Source organism: Mustela lutreola, chromosome 9 (assembly GCF_030435805.1).
Source record: "Mustela lutreola isolate mMusLut2 chromosome 9, mMusLut2.pri, whole genome shotgun sequence".
In the NCBI taxonomy this organism is placed as follows: Eukaryota; Metazoa; Chordata; class Mammalia; order Carnivora; family Mustelidae; genus Mustela; species Mustela lutreola.
Genome location: NC_081298.1, coordinates 86,552,235 through 86,574,028, shown reverse-complemented (window position 1 = coordinate 86,574,028; position 21,794 = coordinate 86,552,235). Strand labels below are relative to the sequence as shown.

General features: G+C 37.3%; 1 protein-coding gene across 11 annotated transcripts in view; it reads left to right on the top strand.

Moving 5' to 3' along the window:
• Positions 1–21,794, top strand: part of WDPCP (WD repeat containing planar cell polarity effector) — a 573,555-nt gene that overhangs the window by 287,430 nt on the left and 264,331 nt on the right. For all 11 annotated transcript variants that reach the window (XR_009357253.1, XM_059187803.1, XM_059187806.1 and 8 more), the window contains one exon: positions 17,200–17,263. Coding sequence is in view for 10 of the 11 variants with exons in the window: in XM_059187803.1 (XP_059043786.1) it covers positions 17,200–17,263 (64 nt within the window). In the remaining variant the exon portion in view is untranslated. The remainder of the gene's footprint in view (positions 1–17,199; positions 17,264–21,794) is intronic.

The following is a 21,794-nucleotide window of genomic DNA, read 5'->3' as shown; positions in this document are numbered from 1 at the left end:
CCTAAGTTTGTTTCTCAGAGTCCACAGTCTCTCACAGTTTGTCTCCCCCTCTGATATCCCCCAACTCACTTCTCCTCTCCATCTCCCAATGTCCTCTATGTTATTCCTTATGCTTAAGTAGTTTTCTTGATCAGTTTTTGTTAGATATAAAAATGTTCACTAATGTCATCTAACATTGAGACCCTAAGCATAAAATAAAACCAGTTCATAACTGAAGACACAGGCTTCCATTATTTTGTCTTTAGTCTAATGCAAAGCTAAGGTTTGGTTTGTTTTGCATTATTTGCAGAAAGAAAAATTTCTTGGAAATTTTTTAATGCATATTACTTTTCTACATATATCCTATATTCAACTCTCCTAAGAAATGTTATTCTATTAAGAACAATTCTAAAAATCATGGAATTTACATATCAAGAGACATTTTGGCTATTTCTAGGTTGGGGCTATTACAAATAAAGCTTCCATGAACATTCATATACAGGTTTTTGTGTAGATGTGGATTTCCATTCCTCTGTGATATATGCTGACTGTGCTTGTAAAGTCATAAGCAAAGTTGCATGTGTTCTATCAGAAGCTGCCATACTGTTTTCTGAATGGCTATATCATTTTGCCTTCCTATCAGCAGTATATGAAATACCTAGTTTCTCCTTATCCTTGCCAGCGTTGTCACTGTTATTCATTTTAGCTGTTATAAGAGACGTGTAGTACATTGTTGTAGTTTTCATTTGCATTTTCCTGATGGCTAATGATGTTGAGGATCTTTTTGTGTGTTAATTTTCCATCCATATATACTCTGGTGAAATATCTCTTCATGTCCTTTGTTGATTTACCAACTGGACTTCTCAAAAATATATTTTTTTAAGTTTATGGATATTCTTGGAAATGCAAGGTTGTATTTTGTAAACATGAGGGAAATATTGCAGAACTATTTGATGACATTATGGATGTTTAATGTAGAGCTGGATCCAGAATGATATGGTTGGATTATGCTAACATTCAAACACTGAGGGTATGGTGTTGAGATATGAATATAAAAAAGGATGGAGGAGAAAAAAGGGAAAGGAAAGAGGGAAGATGGAAAAAAAGAAGGAAGGGAGAGGGAATAGAGAGAGAATTTAGTGGAAGGAAGGAAGAGAGAGGAATAGATAAAGATAACAGGAAGAATGAGGAGAGGGGATAAGTTAAGAGATAAAGTGATTCCAAGGAGGAAGGTGAAATAAGTCAAAGCTAAGTACATCCTACCAAAAAGGGCTTTTTTGGGGGGCTAGAAAGTATTGCCAGGACTAATAACAAGTAGAGACTGAGGCAGACTATTGGAATAGTTTGGGGGATGAGTGTAATGAGTTGTAATGTGCAAAGAAAATGGAGAAGAATTTGACTTCAACTGTATCTAAGCTGTTGGTGGTAGAGTTAAAAGAGAATTGGAATCAAGGGTATGATTCTTCATCCCAGTTTTACCAAAGACTAGGGGGTCTTTGATGGGCTCTTTATCTGTAAAATGGAGATCAAACTCTTGGGAGTGTTGTAGCCATTAAAACAATTATTAGAAAACACTTTTACATTTGTGAGTTACTCAAAAATAAAAATTGTGATTGCTAACTTTTAAAAAAGTTTGGGAAATAGCAGGGCTGGAAAAGTTAAGTGAATGCAGATATAATATGATTTTGAAAAAAAGAAGTACTTTGCTAATTTGCATAAAAGGAACTAGTACATTACTAGTTTTTCATTAGTGTAGCCATCATTAGATACCAAGTAGGATATATCAGGAGTCAGTAAATTCGTAACCAGTTCACCTTATTTTTAAGGAATGAACACAAGCTTCCAAGGCATAGAGCTAACACCCTCCAGGTTGGAGAATGTGTCATCCCTGTATGTGTGTCCCTGGTATTACTAGGGGCCAGGAAAAGGTCTGGCACACAGAGGTTGTCTTTGTCCTTTTGGGCCACCCTGTCAAGATACCACTGACTGGATGGCTTATAAATAACAAAAATTTATTTTCCACAGTTCTGGGGGTTGGGAAGTCGTCCAAGATCAAGGGTACCAGATTGGTCATTTTTGGTTGAAGGCCATCTTCTGGTTTCATAGTCAACACATGTCCTCACAAGGTGTGAGGGAGTTCTCTCAAGCCTCTTTTTTTAACAGCATTAATCTCATTCATAAGGGTCTGCCCTCATGACCTAATCACCTTCCAAAGGCCCTACCTAATGGTCCAGATGCCTTCATGTTGAGAATTAGGTTTTCAAAACAAAAATTTTGGGGAGGCACATGATGTGATGAGCACTGGGTGTTATACACAACTAATGAATCATTGAACACTATGCCAAAACTAATTAAGTTGGATAATTAAATTAAAAAATAAAAAGCTAGTGGATATCTATAAAAAATTTAAAAAATTGAAAAAGAAATTTTGGAGGGACATAAGCATTCAGACCATAGTAGAGGTCATGTGCTCAACACTGGTTCCAGTCTCCTCTCCTCTTTGCTTTTGAACCCAGATGAAATTGGAACAATCAGTTTATGTAAATGTTTAACAGATTTATTAATCACAGATTTTCCTTCCTATATTCAAGATACAGGCATGCAGACCTACTTATTCAGCAGGAGAAACTGGAGGCAAACTCAGCTGAAGTTTCCATGAAGTAACACAAACATTTCTCAATACTTTTTAGATATATGTCCCTCTCTCAGCATGTTAAACCACTGTCTAACTGGTATTTCATCAACTCAGCTATTATGGAAAGTCTTGATGTCTTTGGGACCAGAATATGTTGTCATATTTGTTCTCAGAAATCCTGACTTAACAGTTTTCTTTAGAGGAATATTCTTTGTTAAGCAGTATTATTACTCTCCTTAGTAGGGCCCTGGCTTTTACTTATATTTTTGTTTTTAAAGTATACTTCCTGCCATTAATTTGGGGGGTTATATTTTTATTTTATATTGATTTACTAACATTGAATTATTTTTCAACCTAGTGGGTTTTTTTTTTTAACGTATTATAGTGTCATACTACAACATACTCTTATCAGTATTCATATGACAGCAATGAATGACTTCTACCATTATGTTTAGGGCGAAAGACTAATCTATTTCCAGCTTACTCATCATAACCGATAGAAGAAGTTCTCAGATATAATATCTTTAAAAAATATAACACCAACAATTTTACACCATCACAATAACCTCAACAACAGTTAGAGCCCCTGGTAAGTATTGATGAGGATATACTAGTTGGGAATTCTCCCTTAAGGCTTAATATACAGTTCTAGTATAACACTTACTGAGGTTCTAGTTAGTTGTGGAGGTTGCACTCAATTTTTGAAAGGCCCAAATACTAGGGTCAGGTTTCAATCCCAGCTTCATAATTTACTGGATTCTTAAGCTCTTATTTCCATTTTATAGATGAGGAATTTACCAACTTTAAACATAATTTGCCAAGATTATAAATAATAAGTAACTAGCATATATATTTAGTATTTAATAAGTGTGATAGCTACTATTGTTGTGTTTTTGACCATTTCTCCTACTAGACTGTGAGTTGCTTAAGGTCAAGAACTAATGTCATTAGTTTTTCTAACCCTTTTGAGTTCTAACACAGGAACTTGTGCTTTAGGGGTATTTTGTAAGCATCTTATAAAAGTAAATGTACTTATAGGTGACAATGTAGCATATGATAACTTTTGAATGATATTAATTTAAAAGCTGTAGGGTTAAAAATATTTGAATTTTGGGTCCCTAACATGCTATAGAAGCCAAAGAGAGAACTGGCTCATCTTTTTATAGAGTCAAACATGGAAACTGTTTGGTCATACCTTTTAAATAAATGCAACATAGCATTTCTTTTCTTTTTTTCCCCCACATTTTTTTTCCTTCTTATTTCTTCTTTTTCTTCTTATTTCTTCTTATTTACCTATAATGTATTATTTGGTTCAGAGGTACAGGTCTTACACAATTCATAGCACTCATCATAGCACATATCCTCCCCAATGTCCTTTACCCAGCCACCCTATCGCTTCAAGCCCCCTCCCCTCCACCAACCCTCAGTGTGTTTCTTGAGATTAAGAGTCCCTTATGGTTTGTCTCCCTCCTCAGTCGTCTTGTTTTATTTTTTCCTCCCTTCCCCCGACACCCTGCCCTGCCTCTCAAATTCCTCATATCAGAGATCATATGATAATTGTCTTTCTCTGATTGATTTATTTCACTTACCTTAATACCCTCTAGTTCCATCCATGTCATTGCAAATGGCAAGATTTCATTTCTTTTGATGGCTGCATAGTATTCCATGTATATATGTATATACATATATACATGTATATATGTACCACATCTTCTTTATCCATTCATCTGTTGATGGACATCTAGGTTCTTTCCATAGTTTGGCTATTGTGGACGTTGCTGATATAAACATGTGGGTGCATGTGCCCCTTCAGATCACTACATTTGTATCTTTAAGGTAAATACCCAGTAGTGCAATTGCTGGATTGTAGGGTAGCTCTATTTTCAACTTTTTGAGGTACCTCCATGCTGTTTTCTGAGTGGTTGCATCACTCTATTATTGTATTATTGTTGATGTGTTTCTTTGATTTTGTTATTAATTGGTTTATATAATTGGCTGCTCCCATATTAGGGACATATTTAAAATTGTTAGATCTTCTTGTTGTACAGACCCTTTGAGTATGATATAGTGTCCACCCTCATCTCTTATTATAGTCTTTGGCTTAAAATCTAATTTATGTGATAAAAGGATTGCCACCCCAACTTTCTCTTGATATCCATTAGCATGGTAAATTGTTTTCCACCCCCTCACTTTAAATCTGGAGGTGTCTTTGGGTCTAAAATGAGTTTCCTGCAGGTAGCACATATATGGGTCTTGTTTTTTTTTAATCCTTTCTGATACCCTATGTCTTTTGATTATGGCATTTCACTCATTTACATTCAGGGTAACTATTGAAAGATATTAGTTTAGTGCCATTGTATTGCCTGTAAGGTGACTATTACTGAATATTGTCTCTGTTCCTTTATGGTCTATGCTATTTATAGGCTCTCTCTTTGCTTAGAGGACCCCTTTCAATATTTCCTGTAGGGCTGGTTTGGTGTTTGCAAATTCTTTTATTTTTAATTTATCCTGGAAGCTTTTTACTTTCAGTGGCAGCCTAGCTGAATATAGTATTTTTGGCTGTGTATTTTTCTTATTTAGTGATGAATATATCATGCCAGTCTTTTCTGGCCTCCCAGGTCTCTGTGGATAGGTCCACTGCCAATCTAATATTTCTGCCATTGTATGTACAGACCTCTTGTCCCAAGCTGCTTTCAGGATTCTCTTTGTCACTGAGACTTGTAAGTTTTATTGTTAGTGGATGGGGTATGGACCTATTTCTAGTGATTTTGAGGGGGGGGTTCTTTGCCTCCTAGATTTTGATGCTTGTTCCTTCCACCAAATTAGGTAAGTTCTGTGCTGTAATTTGCTCCAATATACCTTTTTTTTTTTTTTCCTTAAGGGAAAATTGGAGGGGGAGACAAACCATGAGAGTCTGCTTCAATATACTTCTGCCCCTCTCGTTCTTTCTTCTTTTTCTGGGATCCCAATTATTCTAATACTGTTCCATCTTATGGTATCACTTTTCTCTCGAATTCTCCCCTCATGGTCCAGTAGATGTTTATCTCTCTTTTTCTAAGCTTCTTTATTCTCTATCATTTGGTCTTCTATATCACTAATTCTCTCTTTTGCCTTATTTATCCTAGCAGGAAGAACCTCCACTTTTTATTGCACTTCATTAGTAGCTTTTTTGATTTCAACTTGGTTAGATTTTAGTTCTTTTATTTCTCCAGAAAGGGGCTCTCTAGTATCTTCTATGCTTTTTTCAAGCCCAACTAGAATCTTCTGACATATTACTAATATCCATATTGACTAGGTCCCTAGCCATCGGTACTGCCTCTTGTTCTTTTTTTTTTTTTTTTTTTTTTTTTTTTTTGAGGCCGCCTTCTCATTTTATCCAGAGAATAGATGAATGAGAGAACAAAATACTGAAAGGGTAGCAATGACCCCAGGAAAGTCTACACTAATTAAATCAGAAGAGGCCAAAAACTGGGGGGGGGGGGAGAAAAAAAAACATATACACACACACACACACATATATGCATATACATATACACACACACAAATACATGTGGTTAGATCTCTAGACGTATAGAGAACCATATGTATTAGATCTGTATGTGTATATTAGATTAGATTGGCAAATAGAACAAAGCAACACCGTTGATTTTGGGTGTATTTTGGTCTGTTAAAAGAAAGTGCCTCCCAAATTTTTAAAGAAAAACTTGTATATATAAAAATAAGGGTAAATACGATGAAGGGATGGAACATGACTGTAAAGATGAAAATTAAAAAAGGAATTGATAAGAAGTAGTTGAAAAAAGAAAAAAAGAGAATGTGATTAGGCTGGAGACTAGAACAAAGCTATATGCTAGATTTAGGGTATATTTTGATCTGTTAGAATTAACTTATCTCAAAATTTTAAAGAAAGAAAAACTTGAGGCACCTGGGTGGCTCAGAGGGTTAAGCCTCTGCCTTCAGCTCGGGTCATGAACTTAGGGTCCTGGGATCAAGTCCCGCATCAGGCTCTCTTCTCAGCAGGGAGTCTGCTTACCCCCCTCTCTTTGCTTGCCTCTCTGCCTACTTGTGATCTCTCGTTCTCTCTGTCAAATAAATAAATAAATAAATTTTTTAATTAAAAAAAAGAAAAACTTTACAGAAAATAAGGTTAAATACAATGAAGGGATAGAATATAACAATGTTTTTGAAAGTTATTGATAAGAAAATAGATAAAAAAGGTTAAAATATGAAAGAAGAAAAATTTAAAAAATAGAATAAGAAAAATATAAAGTTTAAAAATTTAACTTTGAAAGACTAAAGACCCATGGGGAAAAAGCCATGAATTATATGTGCTGTCATCTCCTAGCTCTGGAGTTTTGCAGTTCTCCTTGATCGATGAACTTGTTCTTAGCTGGATGGTCTTGCTTATCTTCTGGGGAGGGGTCTATTGCAGTCACTCTCAGATGTCTTCGCCTGAGGTGGAATTGCACCTCCCTTGCCAGGGGCCAGGCTAAGTAATCTGCTTGGTTTTGCTCTCTGTAGCTTTTAATTCCCTGAGTGCTTCCCATAGAACTTTGGGAGAGGAGAATGAAGGTGGTGGCCTCCCAGTCTCCGACCCAGAGGAACTGAGAGCTTGGGACCCCCTTCCTCAGTGCGCATGCAGAGAAAAGCAGTCAATTCCTCCCGTCTCCCTGGTCTCTGGGCACCCTCCATGCTCACCCAGCACATGACCAACTGTTTCTGTCTCTGGCACATGGCACCATTTGGAGTCTCCAAACCCAACAGATTCCTGCAGCGTTCTCCCATGCCCCTCCTCCTGGTAGAGGAAGGGAGTGTCTATGGATCTGCCAGAGAGGTCCCTGCTCAAAGAGCAATGGCTCAGCTGTGCCAGCGATCACACTTCATGGAAACCCCAAGCTGAGACTCCACTCCTCAGCCCTGTCTTTGCAGCTTGTTTCCTCACTCTCATACCTGGAAGCTCTGCCACACTCAGGCACCCTCTCTCTTTCTGTGACCCCAAGGGACCTGAGACCACACTGTCCCAGAGAGGGATCCACACCCCACTAAGGCATTGGAGTGCCATTCCTCAGTGGACCTGATTTCTAAAAGTTCTGATTTTGTGCTCTGCTGTTCATCCACTTGTCAGGAGCCAGCCCCTCCCCCCACAATCTCTCTTCCCGAGTATAGCCTTGGATTCACTTCTCCACACATCCTATGTTCCTGAAAGTGGTCACTTTTCTGTTCCTAGAATTGTTGCTGTTCTTTTCTTCAATCTCCTGTTGAGTTTGTAGGTGTTCATAATGGTTTGATAACTACCTAGTTGAATTTCTGAGATCCGACGAAATTTAGGTCTCCTGCTCCTCCTTCATCTTATTCCTCTCACCACATGACATTTCTGATCCGGAACTCAGAAACCCAAGAACCACAGACCTGATCTTAAAAAAAAAAAAAAAAAAAAAGACCTATAAGCCTGTAGCACATAGTTCATTCTCTTCTATTGGTATTAGAGTGGTGTTATGGAAGAGGGTTTAAGTTTTGGAGCCAGATTGCTATACAAGTAGAAATGGGACCTTGAGCAGGTTTAAAGTTGCCAGTCTTATTTAGCAAATAAAAATAAAAGATGCCCAGTTAATCGTGAATTTCAGGTAATATAGAATTATCTAGTATAGATAAGTCCCAAATATTGTATGGGATATGGACACTAAAGAATTATTCAGGGCACCTGGGTGGCTCAGTTGGTTAAGCATCTGCCTTCAGCTCAGGTCATGATCCCAGGGTCCTAGGATCAAGCCCTAGGCTCCCTACTCAGTGGGGAGTCTGCTGCTCCCTCTCCCTTTGCCCCTGCCCCCTGCTCCTTCTCTCTCCCTCTCTCTCTCTCTCTCAAATAAATAGGTGCTTTAAAAAATAAAAAATTATTCATTATCTGAAATTCAAATTTAGCTGGGTATTCTATATTTTGTATGGCAACTTTTACTTAACCTCTCTGTGCTTGAGTTTTCTCATTATTTATTGGAATATAACAATAGTACCAATCCGATAGGGTTGTTATGAAGATTACATCAGTTAATACATAGAAAGTACTTAGAATAGTAACTAGTATAGAGTAGATCTCAATAAATGATACTTTGCTATTGTTGTTGGTGGGGTTATGATATTTATTGAAGATATTTCTGAGGCCTTCTTCAGTCAGCTGTGATAATTAATTAATGCATAGAGTGAGACTCCACAGGCTAGGCAAAAGACAATGACTAGACAGGTCCATGTCTCCCAGGAATGGACCTGCCTGTGAATCCCTGCTTCATTCATTGGCTGGGTACAGCTTGCAGGAATGTAGCCTCAGTGTAGGTGCAGTGATGTATTTCACATCACAATAGCCAAAGCTATTTACCTATTTTGTTTCCTGAAGTCAGAGGTCTCAGAGGTGCATTCTCATGAATACCAATGTACAGATCTCTTTTTCACATAGGTCCAGAGAGCAACTACTGGAAACTGGAGATATAAAAGGGAAGTTAGTAAGATAAAACTATATCCATTGTCACTGAATTGCATCTCATGGCTGCAAGTAGTATTCATCCTCTCCCTTACTACTATCTAATTTCTGTCTCTTTGGACTGTTTGCCATCTCCAGGCATTTCCACTTCATTGAGTACTGGCCATTGTGGGTTGTTGTGGTTGGTTTTTTCCCCAAGCTTTTAAAAGCCATTCCACTAGCAATTTATCCCAGCAGCCTGGAGTCCTTGATAGGATGTTAAATTCCATATCCTGAAACAGTGCTCCCCACATTAATGAATTCTTATTTATCCTATCTTCCATTCCACATCCTGTGTTTTTACTGGCACATGCTGACTAAATCTTGCAACTCTTTAAGTGTGTGGTCTCCTAATTTATCATATCTATCATGTCCCCACCTGGACTGTGCTGAGTTTTAACCCCAGTTATCAGGCTAGCATCCAGGAGAAGGGTAGGAGCATTTCCTGAGGGTAGGGAATATTTGTTGGGTTGTGGGGAGAGTTCTCTACAGAATCTTCTACTGTAGAGGAATTGCTAGCTCAGATTCAGGGGACTGCACTGTCAACACTCTCAAAGGCATATATCCACATGTACCCATCCCAGATATCAGGATCCCATGTGTTTTTAAACAGGGCATTGGCCCAAAAGTAGACTTCCCTGCCTTGGTGGTACCTCCAAATGTCTCTAGAATTCTATGACTCTAACAGTTAGGTCTCCCATCTGTCAGCTGTGTCTGCTTTTCAATTGTAGAAGATAAGGACCTCTGTAAGCTAGTAAAGTGGCTCCCTGGCTAGTAACTTTTAGAAAATAACACTCAGAAAAAGGAAAGAAATGGAAAGAAAAGAGTACTCAGTCTCTAATTATGCTTCCTTAGGGCATAAATATAACTTAGTAATAATTAGCTGTTGGGGTTCCCTCGGAGGGGTGGAGGCGACCGGACCAGCCGGAGGCCCCTTCCCGGGGCTGAGCGGGATGGCGATTGTCGCGAACCCGGACGCACCAACGGATGACACCAGGCTCGGGGGATCTGTCGAAGCAGGATCTCATTTTATTGTGCGGGGGCACACCTTATATAGAGCAGCAGAAGGGAAGTGAGGACAGAGGGGGAAGAGCCAATAAGATGGGGCGAGAGGAGGAAGTGCCATAGGTTTCAGGAACCGAAACTGTGAAATTGGCGCCTTGTTGGCCGGAAGAGACGGTGGGCCGCACCCTGTGGAGGCACCTCTAGTTATGTGCCTTATAATTAGCCTATTCCATTGTCTATTTAGTAAGTATTGCCTATCCACATCCTCCACCACCCACCAAAGTACACCACAGAACAGTTCTAAAGAAAGTTCTAAGGCTTTCTGAGTTCAGAAGTCATCAAGCATGTTGCCCATCTGAAGAATCCCATGTCACTCAGGAATGGTATCTCAGGATCTCAACTTAATATCTCAACTGCCCACAGTCATTACCCAGGAGCAGCTTGTGGAAAGTGTAGCCTTAATGGGAAAACACAATGATACATTTCAAAATGCAGCAGCTGGGGCTGTCAGTCAGTTATACTTCCTGCAGTAGGAGATCTGAGAGAGATATTCTCATGAGTGCCACATTGAGTTCTATAAATAGAAGTGGGAGAGATGACATGAAAACAGCAGAGTAGGGAGCTCCAAGAATCAGTCCTTCCACTGAAGCAATCATTAAGCAAACAAAACTGGCAGAATTAACTTAAACTCTAGAATCTAATTTAAAAACTTATAACAATCAGAATACTTAATAAAGACAGTGGTTGTTAAATATTGTGCTGATTCTCAGAAATTCAAAAGGCATTTTTGTTTATCTGCTGTCCTCCATTCCCCAGTATGACAGTGGCCATGAAGACAGTGGTCAGCATTTCTGGTGTTACCTAGCTGATGCCAAATGGCCATGATGGACCTTGTTCTCAAACACTGTGGTTATGCATTTTGCATTTTGACCAGTCTTTGGTTTCCAGAGGGACCAGTGCAGAGGCTTGGTTTTGTTTTGCCTCCAACTGGCCAGAACAGCATCTCTGACAAAAATATTCACACATGTGAAAAGCATTTAAAGACATATAACATGCATAGCTGTCTCAGGCAAGAGATGGAGAATGGGGAAAGCAGCAGTTGGACCAACAGATCTGGGAAAGAGAAGACTGAGGAGAAAATATTTGGGGCATAAAGTCCTTGGAGGGCTACCATATATACCACGGAATCACAGGTACAAGACACGTGCCTAAAACTGGTTACATGCTCAGTAAGACCTGAACCTCTGGACCTAAGTCTCAAGGAAGACCTTGGGCTCTGCATAAGCAAGCAGGAAAGGCTAAGACAGAATTGTATGTAGGTAATTTGGCTAAGCAATGGAGTGTCCTAACTCCAAGCCAATCTACAAAGACTGGGAGAGTTGTTTGTTGCTTCAGGATTTTTTTAAAAAGTTCTATCTGGTCATCTGTCAGGAATTTTTGCTTTTGTTTTTTGGGTTTTTTTAAATTTATTTTTATTTATTTTCAGCATAACAGTATTCATTATTTTTGCACCATACCCAGTGCTCCATGCAATCCGTGCCCTCTATAATACTCACCACCTGGTACCCCGACATCCCACCCCCCGCCCCTTCAAAACCCTCAGATTGTTTTTCAGAGTCCATAGTCTCTCATGGTTCACCTCCCCTTCCAATTTTCCCCAACTCCCTTTTAAAAATATCTGGCTGATTGCTGAGATAATGAAACAGGCTTTGGTGATCACACATGACAAAGAATATAGGCCTTGCAAATACAGTTTGGGAATGTCAATAAACAACTGGATGAGGGCTCTCAATAACACAGAAAAACCTAGAGAGGGGAAGAGTCTAATTTCCAGAGTTATCACATTATGATATTCAAAATGTCTAATTTCAGAAAATATATATGGAAAGGCATACAAAGAAGCAGGCAAGTATGGCCCATTCACAGGAAGAAAAAATAAAGTCAGCAGCATCCCATGGGAAGCCCAAGCTTTGGGCTTTTAGACAATGACTTTATATGAACTATGAGCTTAAATGAACTCAAAGAGCTAAAGGAAACCATAGACAATGAACCAGAAGGATGATGTCTTACCAGTCAGAGAATGCAATAAAGAGACCAAAATTATAGAAAGGAATTAAATAGAAAAATTTCATCTGTAAAATATAATAGCTGAAATGAAAAATTCACTAGATTGGCTCAACAGATTTGAGCAGGCAGAAGAATCTGTAAAATAGGACAGTTAGAGGAGCAGAGGAAAAAAAAAGAATGAAGAAAAATTAGAAGAACCTGAGCAACTTCTGGGGTATAGGCATTATGGCATTCTGCATGAATCTACATATCCAAGAAACACGATGAAATTCAAATAGAATCAGTTCAGCAAGATCCACATCAAAACACATTATAATCAAAATTCAGAAGCCAAAAAGAGAATCTTGAAAGTGCAAAGCAGAAAGCAACTTATCTTGTAGACAGGATCGTCAGTAATATTAACAGCTTATTTTTCATTAGAAACCTAGAGGTCAGAAAGTGGTGGGATGGCATTTAAAATGTATGAGAAAAACCAGAAACCATAAAATCAAAAACCATAAAAAAGAATTCTACACCTGATCTTAGAAGAAAAGCTCTCAACTCATTATATTAGTTGTGGGTTTTTCATATATGTTTCTCTGACATCAGGAACAAGATAAGAATGTCCATTCTCACCACTTTTTTCAACCTAGTACTCGAAGTCCTAGCTGCAGCAGTCAGACAAGAAAGGAAATAAAAGGTATCCAAATGGATAAGGAAGAAGTAAAACTTCACTATTTGCAGACAACATGGTAACAAATATAGAAAACATTAAAGACCACCAAATAACTATTAGATCTGATAAATGAATTCAGCAAAGTTACAGGATAAAAAATTCATATACAAAAATCTGTAACATTTCTATACACTAATTGTGAAGTAGCAGAAAGGGAAATTAAGAAAAAAAAAATTTACATTTGCACCAAAAAGAATAAAATACCTAGAAATAAACTTAACCAAGGAGGTGAAAGACCTGTACCTTGAAAACTATAAAACACTTATCAAAGAAATTAAGCAAATAGAACAAATGGAAAGATATTTTATGCTTATGGAGTAGAAGAACCAATATTGTTAAAATGTTCATACTACCCAAAGCAATCTGCACATTTCATGCAATCCTTATCAAAATTCCAATGGTACTATTCATAGAACTAGAACAAATAATCCTTGCATTTGTATGGAACCACAAAATAAGCTGAATAGCCAAAGCAATTTTGAGAAAGAAGAACAAATCTGGAGGTACCACAGTCCCAGATTTCAGATATACTACAAAGCTGTAGCAATCAAAAGAATATGGTACTGGCACAAAAATAGGCACATAGATCCATGGAACAGAATAAACAGCCCAGAAATAAACCTACACTTCTATGGTCAATTAATCTACAACAAAGGAGACAAGAATGTACAATGGGGAAAAGACGGTCTCTTCAACAAAGGGTACGAGGAAAACTGAATAGCAACATGCAGCAGAATGAAACTGGACGACTTTCTTAGACCATACACAAAAAATAAAGTGGATTAAAGACTTAAATGTGAGACCTGAATCCACAAAATTCCTTGAAGTGAACATAGATAGTAAAATTTGTCAACATAAGCTGTAGAAACAGCATTGTACATATGTCTCCTTAGGCAAGAGAAGTAAAAGTTAAACTATTAGGACTACACCAAAATAAAAAGCTTCTGTACAGCAAAGGAAAGCATCAACAGGACAAAAGGGCAGCCTAGTGAATGAGTGAAAGTATTTGTAAATCATATAGATGATAAAAGGTTAATATCCCAATGCTAAGTGAATAAGTGAAATGCTATGTGAAATAAGTCAGAGGTAAGACAATTATATTATCTCACTCATATGTGGAATTGAAGAAACAAAACAGATCAACCTAGGGGAGAGGAAGGAAAAAATTAAAGGAAAACAGGGAGGTAAACCATAGGAGACTCTTAACTATAGGGAACAAACTGAGGGTTGTTAGTGGGGAGGTCTGTGGGAGGGTAGAGTAACTGGGTGATGGACATTAAGGAGGGCATTTGAAGTAATGAGCACTGGGTGTCATATGAAAGTGATGAATGACTGAATTCTACCTCTGAAACTAATAATACAGTATGTATTAATTAAATTGAATTTAAATTTAAAAAAGTTTTAAAAAGGGATAAAGAAAGCATATATGAACTATAAGATACCACAAGGAAAAACAACCTGTGAAATTATTTTCCATCATAGTAGCTTGTTTTCCTATGCATTTGGTGGTTTTTGTTTTTTTATTTTTTTAAGATTTACTTATTTTAGAGAGAGCATACAAGCAGGGAGAAGGGCAGAAGGATAGAAAGAGAATCCCAAGAAGACTCCCTGCAGGGAATCTGATGCAGGGCTCCATCTCATGACCTGAGATCATGACCTGAGAATCAGACACATAACCAACTGAGCCATCTAGGCACCTCTGCATTTGGTAGATCTTTATTGTGAACTCCTATTTGTTTTATTCTAATTGATGGTAATCCTGGGGATTTCTATAAAAGATGCTTTAATCCAGGGGTGCCTGGCTGGTTCAGTTGGTAGATTATGGGACTGTAGGTCTTGGGGTCACAGAGCCTACTTTAAAAAAACTGCTTTAATCCAGACATGAATTTTTTTTTAATGCCAAAGTTAGGTGCACTATATCCTGGGAATATTTTAACTCCTAGCTTAATCAGAAGTCTTGGGTTTGGCACCTTTACCTTGAGACGTATTCAGGGCTCAGTCACTTGAATGTGATGGCCCTTAGAGGAGTAGTACCTCTCCCTGCCCCCCAGTATTTGCTTTCTGTTCAGGAATCTTTACTCGTTTTAATGAAGGGATTTAATTTGGTTACTATTTTTTGATTGAGGCTAGGGGGCCCTTGGAGAGATTTTATTTTTTTAGAATTCTGTGATGTACTTTAATGTGTGTTTTATAGGCAGTGTAGTTGGGAGCTCCCTTTGGTATTTCTGGTTGATCATGCCACCAGATGCCAACCCCTATTCTTTCATTTAACCATAGTGCCCTTCATTACCTCTCACCTAGAAGGAAGATACATCCTATCTTGCCCCTCTTAATTTCACTCTCTCCAATTTTAATTTATCCTGTATATGATTGCCAACTTGATGTATCAGTGAACATGTTAGGCATTTCAAATTCAAGGTACCTAGAAATCAGAGTTTTGGGCTCAGGAAAGATAGGGATCCTAGAGATTTGTGAGTTCCTGATATAATTATCAATGCCATGAAGTGGGTAAGATTATGGGGAGACTAGAGGAGTGAGTGTAAATAAAAGAGTACAATAACACATCAACTTCATGGAGTAGGCCGAGGGAAGAAAAACCCAGGAAAGGAGACTAAGAAGATGAAATGCCAGAAATTAGAAAACAAAAGAATGGCATCTCCAAAGGGAAGGAAAGGTTTTTTTTTTTTTTTTTTTTTTTTTTTTAAGATTTTATTTATTTATTTGTCAGAGAGAGAGCGAGAGCGAGCACAGGCAGACAGAGTGGAAGGCAGAGTCAGAGGGAGAAGCAGGCTCCCTGCGGAGCAAGGAGCCCGATGTGGGACTCGATCCCAGGACGCTGGGATCATGACCTGAGCCGAAGGCAGCTGCTTAACCAACTGAGTCACCCAGGCGTCCCAGGAAAGGGGGGGTTTAAAGGAAGGGAAATTTATACGTTTAGATGTGGCATGAAGGGTACGCAAGAGGAGGACTTACCATTTGTTTGATCGTTCGAAGGTGGACAATTACTATTACCAGAAAATTTTCAGTTTAGTGGGATCATATGCAAAATAGCAGTGATTGAATGAACAAGTAGTACAACTTGTTATAATCCTCTGTCCTCTTTCTCTTTACATCCTACCTCCAGTGAATATACAATGAATCAATCAGTAAGCTTCCTGGAACAAAAATAAACATAGTTACTTTCTGATCTTCCATAGTTTAAAGAAATTCAAGTAAATACTGGAGAGGCTAGTAAGAAGGGCAAAGGAGGAGATTGGGGATTAATCTCCAATTAGTCATTAATTTGTGTTGGACTTTACTTACTGTAACTATTTTATTAATAAAGTTTATGTAATCTGTTAATAACTAATATCCATATTTCTCATATGTTTTAGTTGAAGTATTTCTATTTTACACTATTATATTTCACAATATGAAACAGAGAACAGGGAACAACTTGGATACTTAACTGCTTGTTTCTGGAACCAGAAAAACTCACAATTATATCTGTATAAATCTCAGCATTCAGATCAAACAACAACAACAACAACAATAACAAAAACAACCTTCTAAACCTCTGTGCAAAAAAAATGTGATCGTGACATGCTTTACTCTCAAAATCTTAAACTTTCTGTAAAGGTAACTTTAATTAGTTAATTAATTAATTAATTTGATTAATGTATCTTAGCATAAAGTGAAACTGTCACCATAAAGAATTATTGAAGTTATACTTCAGGGAAAGAGGGTATGATTGTGAAAAAAGAGTAGACAAGTATTACTTCACATATTTAGAAAATACTTCAAAATATTTCGAAACAACTTACTGTCACTTTGGAATAGCCTAGAATTTTTTTTTCCAAAACTCACAAATATAACTTTTGTAATAATACATTTGACTTCTCACCTACTACCTAAGAAACACCAAAGTGTAATTATTTCATTTGTTACCTTTATCCTGCTACATTTTCCATATCCTTATACTTTTCTTTTACAAAACACAATACATTTAAAAATTATGAGAGACCTATTTCCTAAGCCAGCCTTTCCCTATACTCAGCAGCATCTGCCCTGGGTTCTACTTATCCCTGAAAGTTGCATTGAAGGCCTCAATAGGCTCTTTGCCTCAGTTCCTCATAAGTACAATAACATTTCACATAGAAATCCCAACAGGCAAATTCCCTACTGTTTGAAAATACTTTTCCCAATCAGAAGAACGAAAAACAATAACATATAAATACATTAAACTAGCAGCTCTCTCCTTTTATGGTTTTGTTCACAACTAACATATAACATTTCTTTCCTTCCATATAGGTACCAGAGATTTGAAAAGGCATTTCTGTTAGCGGTTGACATTGGTGCTCATGACCTGTTTATGGTGAGTCATTCCCAGAGATGATTTTGTCCCTTCAGTTCTAAGGCTGAGTAAGTTGTCAGCTTTTGTGACCATTAGAAAGGATTAGTGTCATTTGTGCCTTAGACACATGGTGGGAAAGCATTATTCCATCTTAGCTTGCAGCTTTCCCTTCATGAAACTGGTCAATAGCCATCTAGTTTCTTTTGACTTGTTGACATTTTCCTTGCCAGGGCCCAAAGGATATTTTATGTTTTCTAAGAATTTATAATTCTTGAACTTTCCTCTTCATGTTCTTTGATGTGAGGGGATGACACCTTTCTATCTAATAAGCTTAAATGTCTTTTTAATCCATCCTCTAAAGTACAGCTACAGCATCTAGGACATAAGGCAAAATATGTATGATAGATTTTGAATGTGCTTAGTTTGTCCTTTAGATTTTATTATGAAGTAACAAATTATGGATGCTCTTACTTGTATTTTTAAAGTAACCACAGGGCAAAGTAGATCCAGGGGGTTATAAATTCACATATACTTTAATCTTCCCATTTAATAGCTAACAGCGGTAAAATTGGCAGTTTCTTACAGATCTCTGTGCTCTGTAGCAGTTTCTTACAAGATCTTTTACCACAATGTCACAGTAAGATCAGATGAAGGTAGTGTTCCTCTTCTGGTTGCCTAACATATTCTGTTCCACAGAAACTTCACTGTCATCAAAGAAACAACAAATCAAAACCTTCTTAAAAACAAAAAAAAGAATTCTGGAAGGCTCTTTTACTTGAATATTCTGCACAATGAAGACATTTTTGTAGTTTAAGCATTGATTCTTTAGATTTTAAAATGGGTTCTTGGCTTTAGGTCACTTGTCTTTGGAATGAGTTTGTTGTTTGAATTCTAGCTTTGCATTATTCATTTAAATTGCACTTTCATTGATCATGAAGAAAACCTTTCTAATTACTTCAAAAGTATGAACCTTCTGTTATTTAGCATCTGTATTTTGTATTTTGTTCTGTCAAATCGAACAGGCATTTTCGTGTATTGAGGGAAGGTTTTACTATCTGGCCAATATCTGTGCATGTTGACATCACAGTTCAGGAGTTATAACACTTTTTCGATTTTTTTCATCTCACTGACTTTATCTCTACTTTTTCACCTCTGCCTCTATTCACTCCAGTAAAGGTAGCTTTTTATCATATTTCTTTACTTGCAAGGTTGTTTTTGGGTCTAAGGACAAGGTACTGAAAGACTTTATAAACTGGTAAATAGTATACAGATATCATGTGTTACTACTGTTAAGACAGAGCAACTATTGTTATTACATGGCTATGTAAAAAGTAATGAGGACCTTAAACAGGGCCTGAGTTATACGAATGTAAAGGAGGAGATATTTTATAAGCAAAATCAAGATGATTCATCAAGACCTTAGATGAAAATAGAATATTTTGATTGTAAGAATAAATAATACTATAATAGAAAGTAAACAATATCATAAAGTATAGAGACAAAAAGTAAAATCCACTTGAAATCTTCTAGTCTAGAAATGCACATCCTTTAAAATACCTCTATGTGAATATGTGTGTGTGTTTGTGTGTGTATACTGTACTTTTTGTTTAGAACTTGAGTTTTTTCATTCAGCAATATGGTTTTCCATATTGGTAAACATAAGTCTATCATTTCTTCAATGTTTATATTGTATTCTATTTTATGGATGGTAGTAGGATAAAAACAGGCATATGGATAAATGGAATAGAATAAGGGGCCCAGAAATGAATCCACATTTACAGGTCAGCTAGTCTTTGACAAAGACCAAACAACAGGATAGAATAGTCTTTTCAGTAAGTAGTGGTAGGCAAATTGGCTATGCGCATGCAAAAGAATGAACCTGGACCTTATATCACTCACAAAAACTAAAAATGAATTGAAGACTTAAATGTAAGATCGGAAACCATAAAACTTCTAGAAGAAAACATCAAGAAAAAGCTCTTTTACACTGGTTTTGGCGATGCTTTTTCTGTGTCTGTTTTGTTTTTATAAGACAACAAAAGAAAGGCACAAAATCTAAAATATAAGTGGGACTAGGGGTGTCTGGGTGATTCAGTCACTTGAGCATCTTATCTTGATCTTGGCTCAGATCTTGATCTTGTGGTCATGGATTCAAGCCCCACATTAAAAAAAAAAAAAAAAAAAAAAAAAAAAAAAGGGCGCCTGGGTGGCTCAGTGGGTTAAGCCGCTGCCTTCGGCTCAGGTCATGGTCTCAGAGTCCTGGGATCGAGTCCCGCATCGGGCTCTCTGCTCAGCAGGGAGCCTGTTTCCTCCTCTCTCTCTGCCTGCCTCTCTGCCTACCTGTGATCTCTCTCTGTCAAATAAATAAATAAAATCTTTAAAAAAAAAAAAAAAAAAAAAAAAAAAAAAAAGATGGGATTGGGAGGGAGAAAAACCATAAGAGACTCTTAATCTCACAAAACAAAGTGAGGGTTTCCAGGGGTAGGGTGGTAGGGAGAGGGTGGTTACGTTATGGACACTGGGGAGGGTATCTTATGGTGAGTGCTGTGAAGTGTGTAAGCCTGACAATTCACAGACCTGTACCCCTGGAGCTAATAATACATTATATATTAATTAAAAATTTTTTTAATTACAAATAAAATAAAATAAATGGACTGTGTCAAACTAAAAAGCTTCTGCACAGTAAATGAAATAGTCAAAATAAGGAAAAGGCAATCTACAAATGGGAGAAAATATTTGAAAATCATATATCTGATAAGGAGTTAATATCCAAACTATATAAGGAACTAATAGAAATCAGTAACAAAAGAAATCAAATTATTCAATTAAAAAATGAACAAAGGACCTGAAAAGACATTTTTCCAAAGAAGACATGCAGTTGTCCAACAGGTACATGAAAAGGTATTCAACATCACTAATCACCTGGGCAATGCAAATTAAAACCACAATCTGTTAACACCTCATACCTATTAGGATGTCTTTTATCAAAAAAGATATTATAATGGTGGACAAAAATGTGGGGAAAAGGGAACCCTTGTTCACTGTTAGTGGGAGTATAAATTGGTGCAGCCACTATGGAAAAACAATACGGAGGTTCCTCAAAAAATTAAAAATAAAACTACTACATGATCTAACAGTTTCATCTCTGGGTAAATATCCAAAGGAAACAAAATCAGTATCTTGAAGAAGTATCTGCCCATGTCTATTGCAGCATTATTCACAATAGCTAAGTATATAAAAATCCCTAAGTGTTAACTGACAGATGAAGGGAATCTTGCCATTCGCTATATCATTGATGAACCTGAAGGGCATTACACTAAGGAAAATAAGCCAGATAGAGAAAGACAAATACTGTATGGTATCAGTTATATACAGAATTCTAAATAAATAAAAGCTAATTTCACAGAAATAGAGAGTAAACTGATAGTTGCCAGGGGCTGGTTAGTGCTCGCTGTGCTGTGTTTTAAAAATCTTTTACTACCTCAATATCTTAAAAATTCTTTTTTCTTAAGGTTATTTTAAAAAATTTATTTATTTTGTTTGTTTTTTTTTTAACTTTTAATTTTTTAAAATAAATATATATTTTTTATCCCCAGGGGTACAGGTCTGTGAATTGTGAGGTTTACACACTTCACAGCACTCACTACCACATACCCTCCCCAATATCCATAACCCACCCCCCTTCCCCCCACCCCCCTCCTCCCATCAACCCTCAGTTTGTTCTGTGAGATTAAGAGTCACTTATGGTTTGTCTCCCTCCCAATCCCATCTTGTTTCATTTATTCTTCTCCTACCCCCTTAACCCCCCATGTTGCATCTCCACTTCCTCATATCAGGGAGATCATATGATAGTTGTCTTTCTCTGCTTGACTTATTTCGCTAAGCATGACACCCTCTAATTCCATCCACGTCATCACAAATGGCAAGATTTCATTTCTTTTGATGACTGCATAGTATTCCATTATGTATATATGCCACATCTTCTTTATCCATTCATCTGTTGATGGACATCTAGGTTCTTTCCATAGTTTGGCTATTGTGGACATTGCTGCTGTAAACATTTGGGTGCACATGCCCCTTCGGATCACTATGTCTGTATCTTTAGGGTAAATACCCAGTAGTGCTATTGCTGGGTCATTAGGGTAGTTCTATTTTCAACATCTTGAGGAACCTCCATGCTGTTTTCCAGAGTGGTTGCACCAGCTTGCATTCCCACCAAGAGTGTAGGAGGGTTGCCCTTTCTCCACATCCTCGCCAGCATCTGTCATTTACTGACTTGTTAATTTTAACCATTCTGACTGGTGTGAGGTGATATCTCACTGTGGTTTTGATTTGTATTTCCCTGATGCCGAGTGATATGGAGCACTTTTTCATGTGTCTGTTGGCCATCTGGATGTCTTCTTTGAAGAAATGTCTGTTCATGTCTTCTGCCCATTTCTTGATTGGATTCTTTGTTCTTTGGGTGTTGAGTTTGCTAAGTTCTTTATAGATTTTGGACACTAGCCCTTTATCTGATATGTCGTTTGCAAATATCTTCTCCCATTCTGTCAGT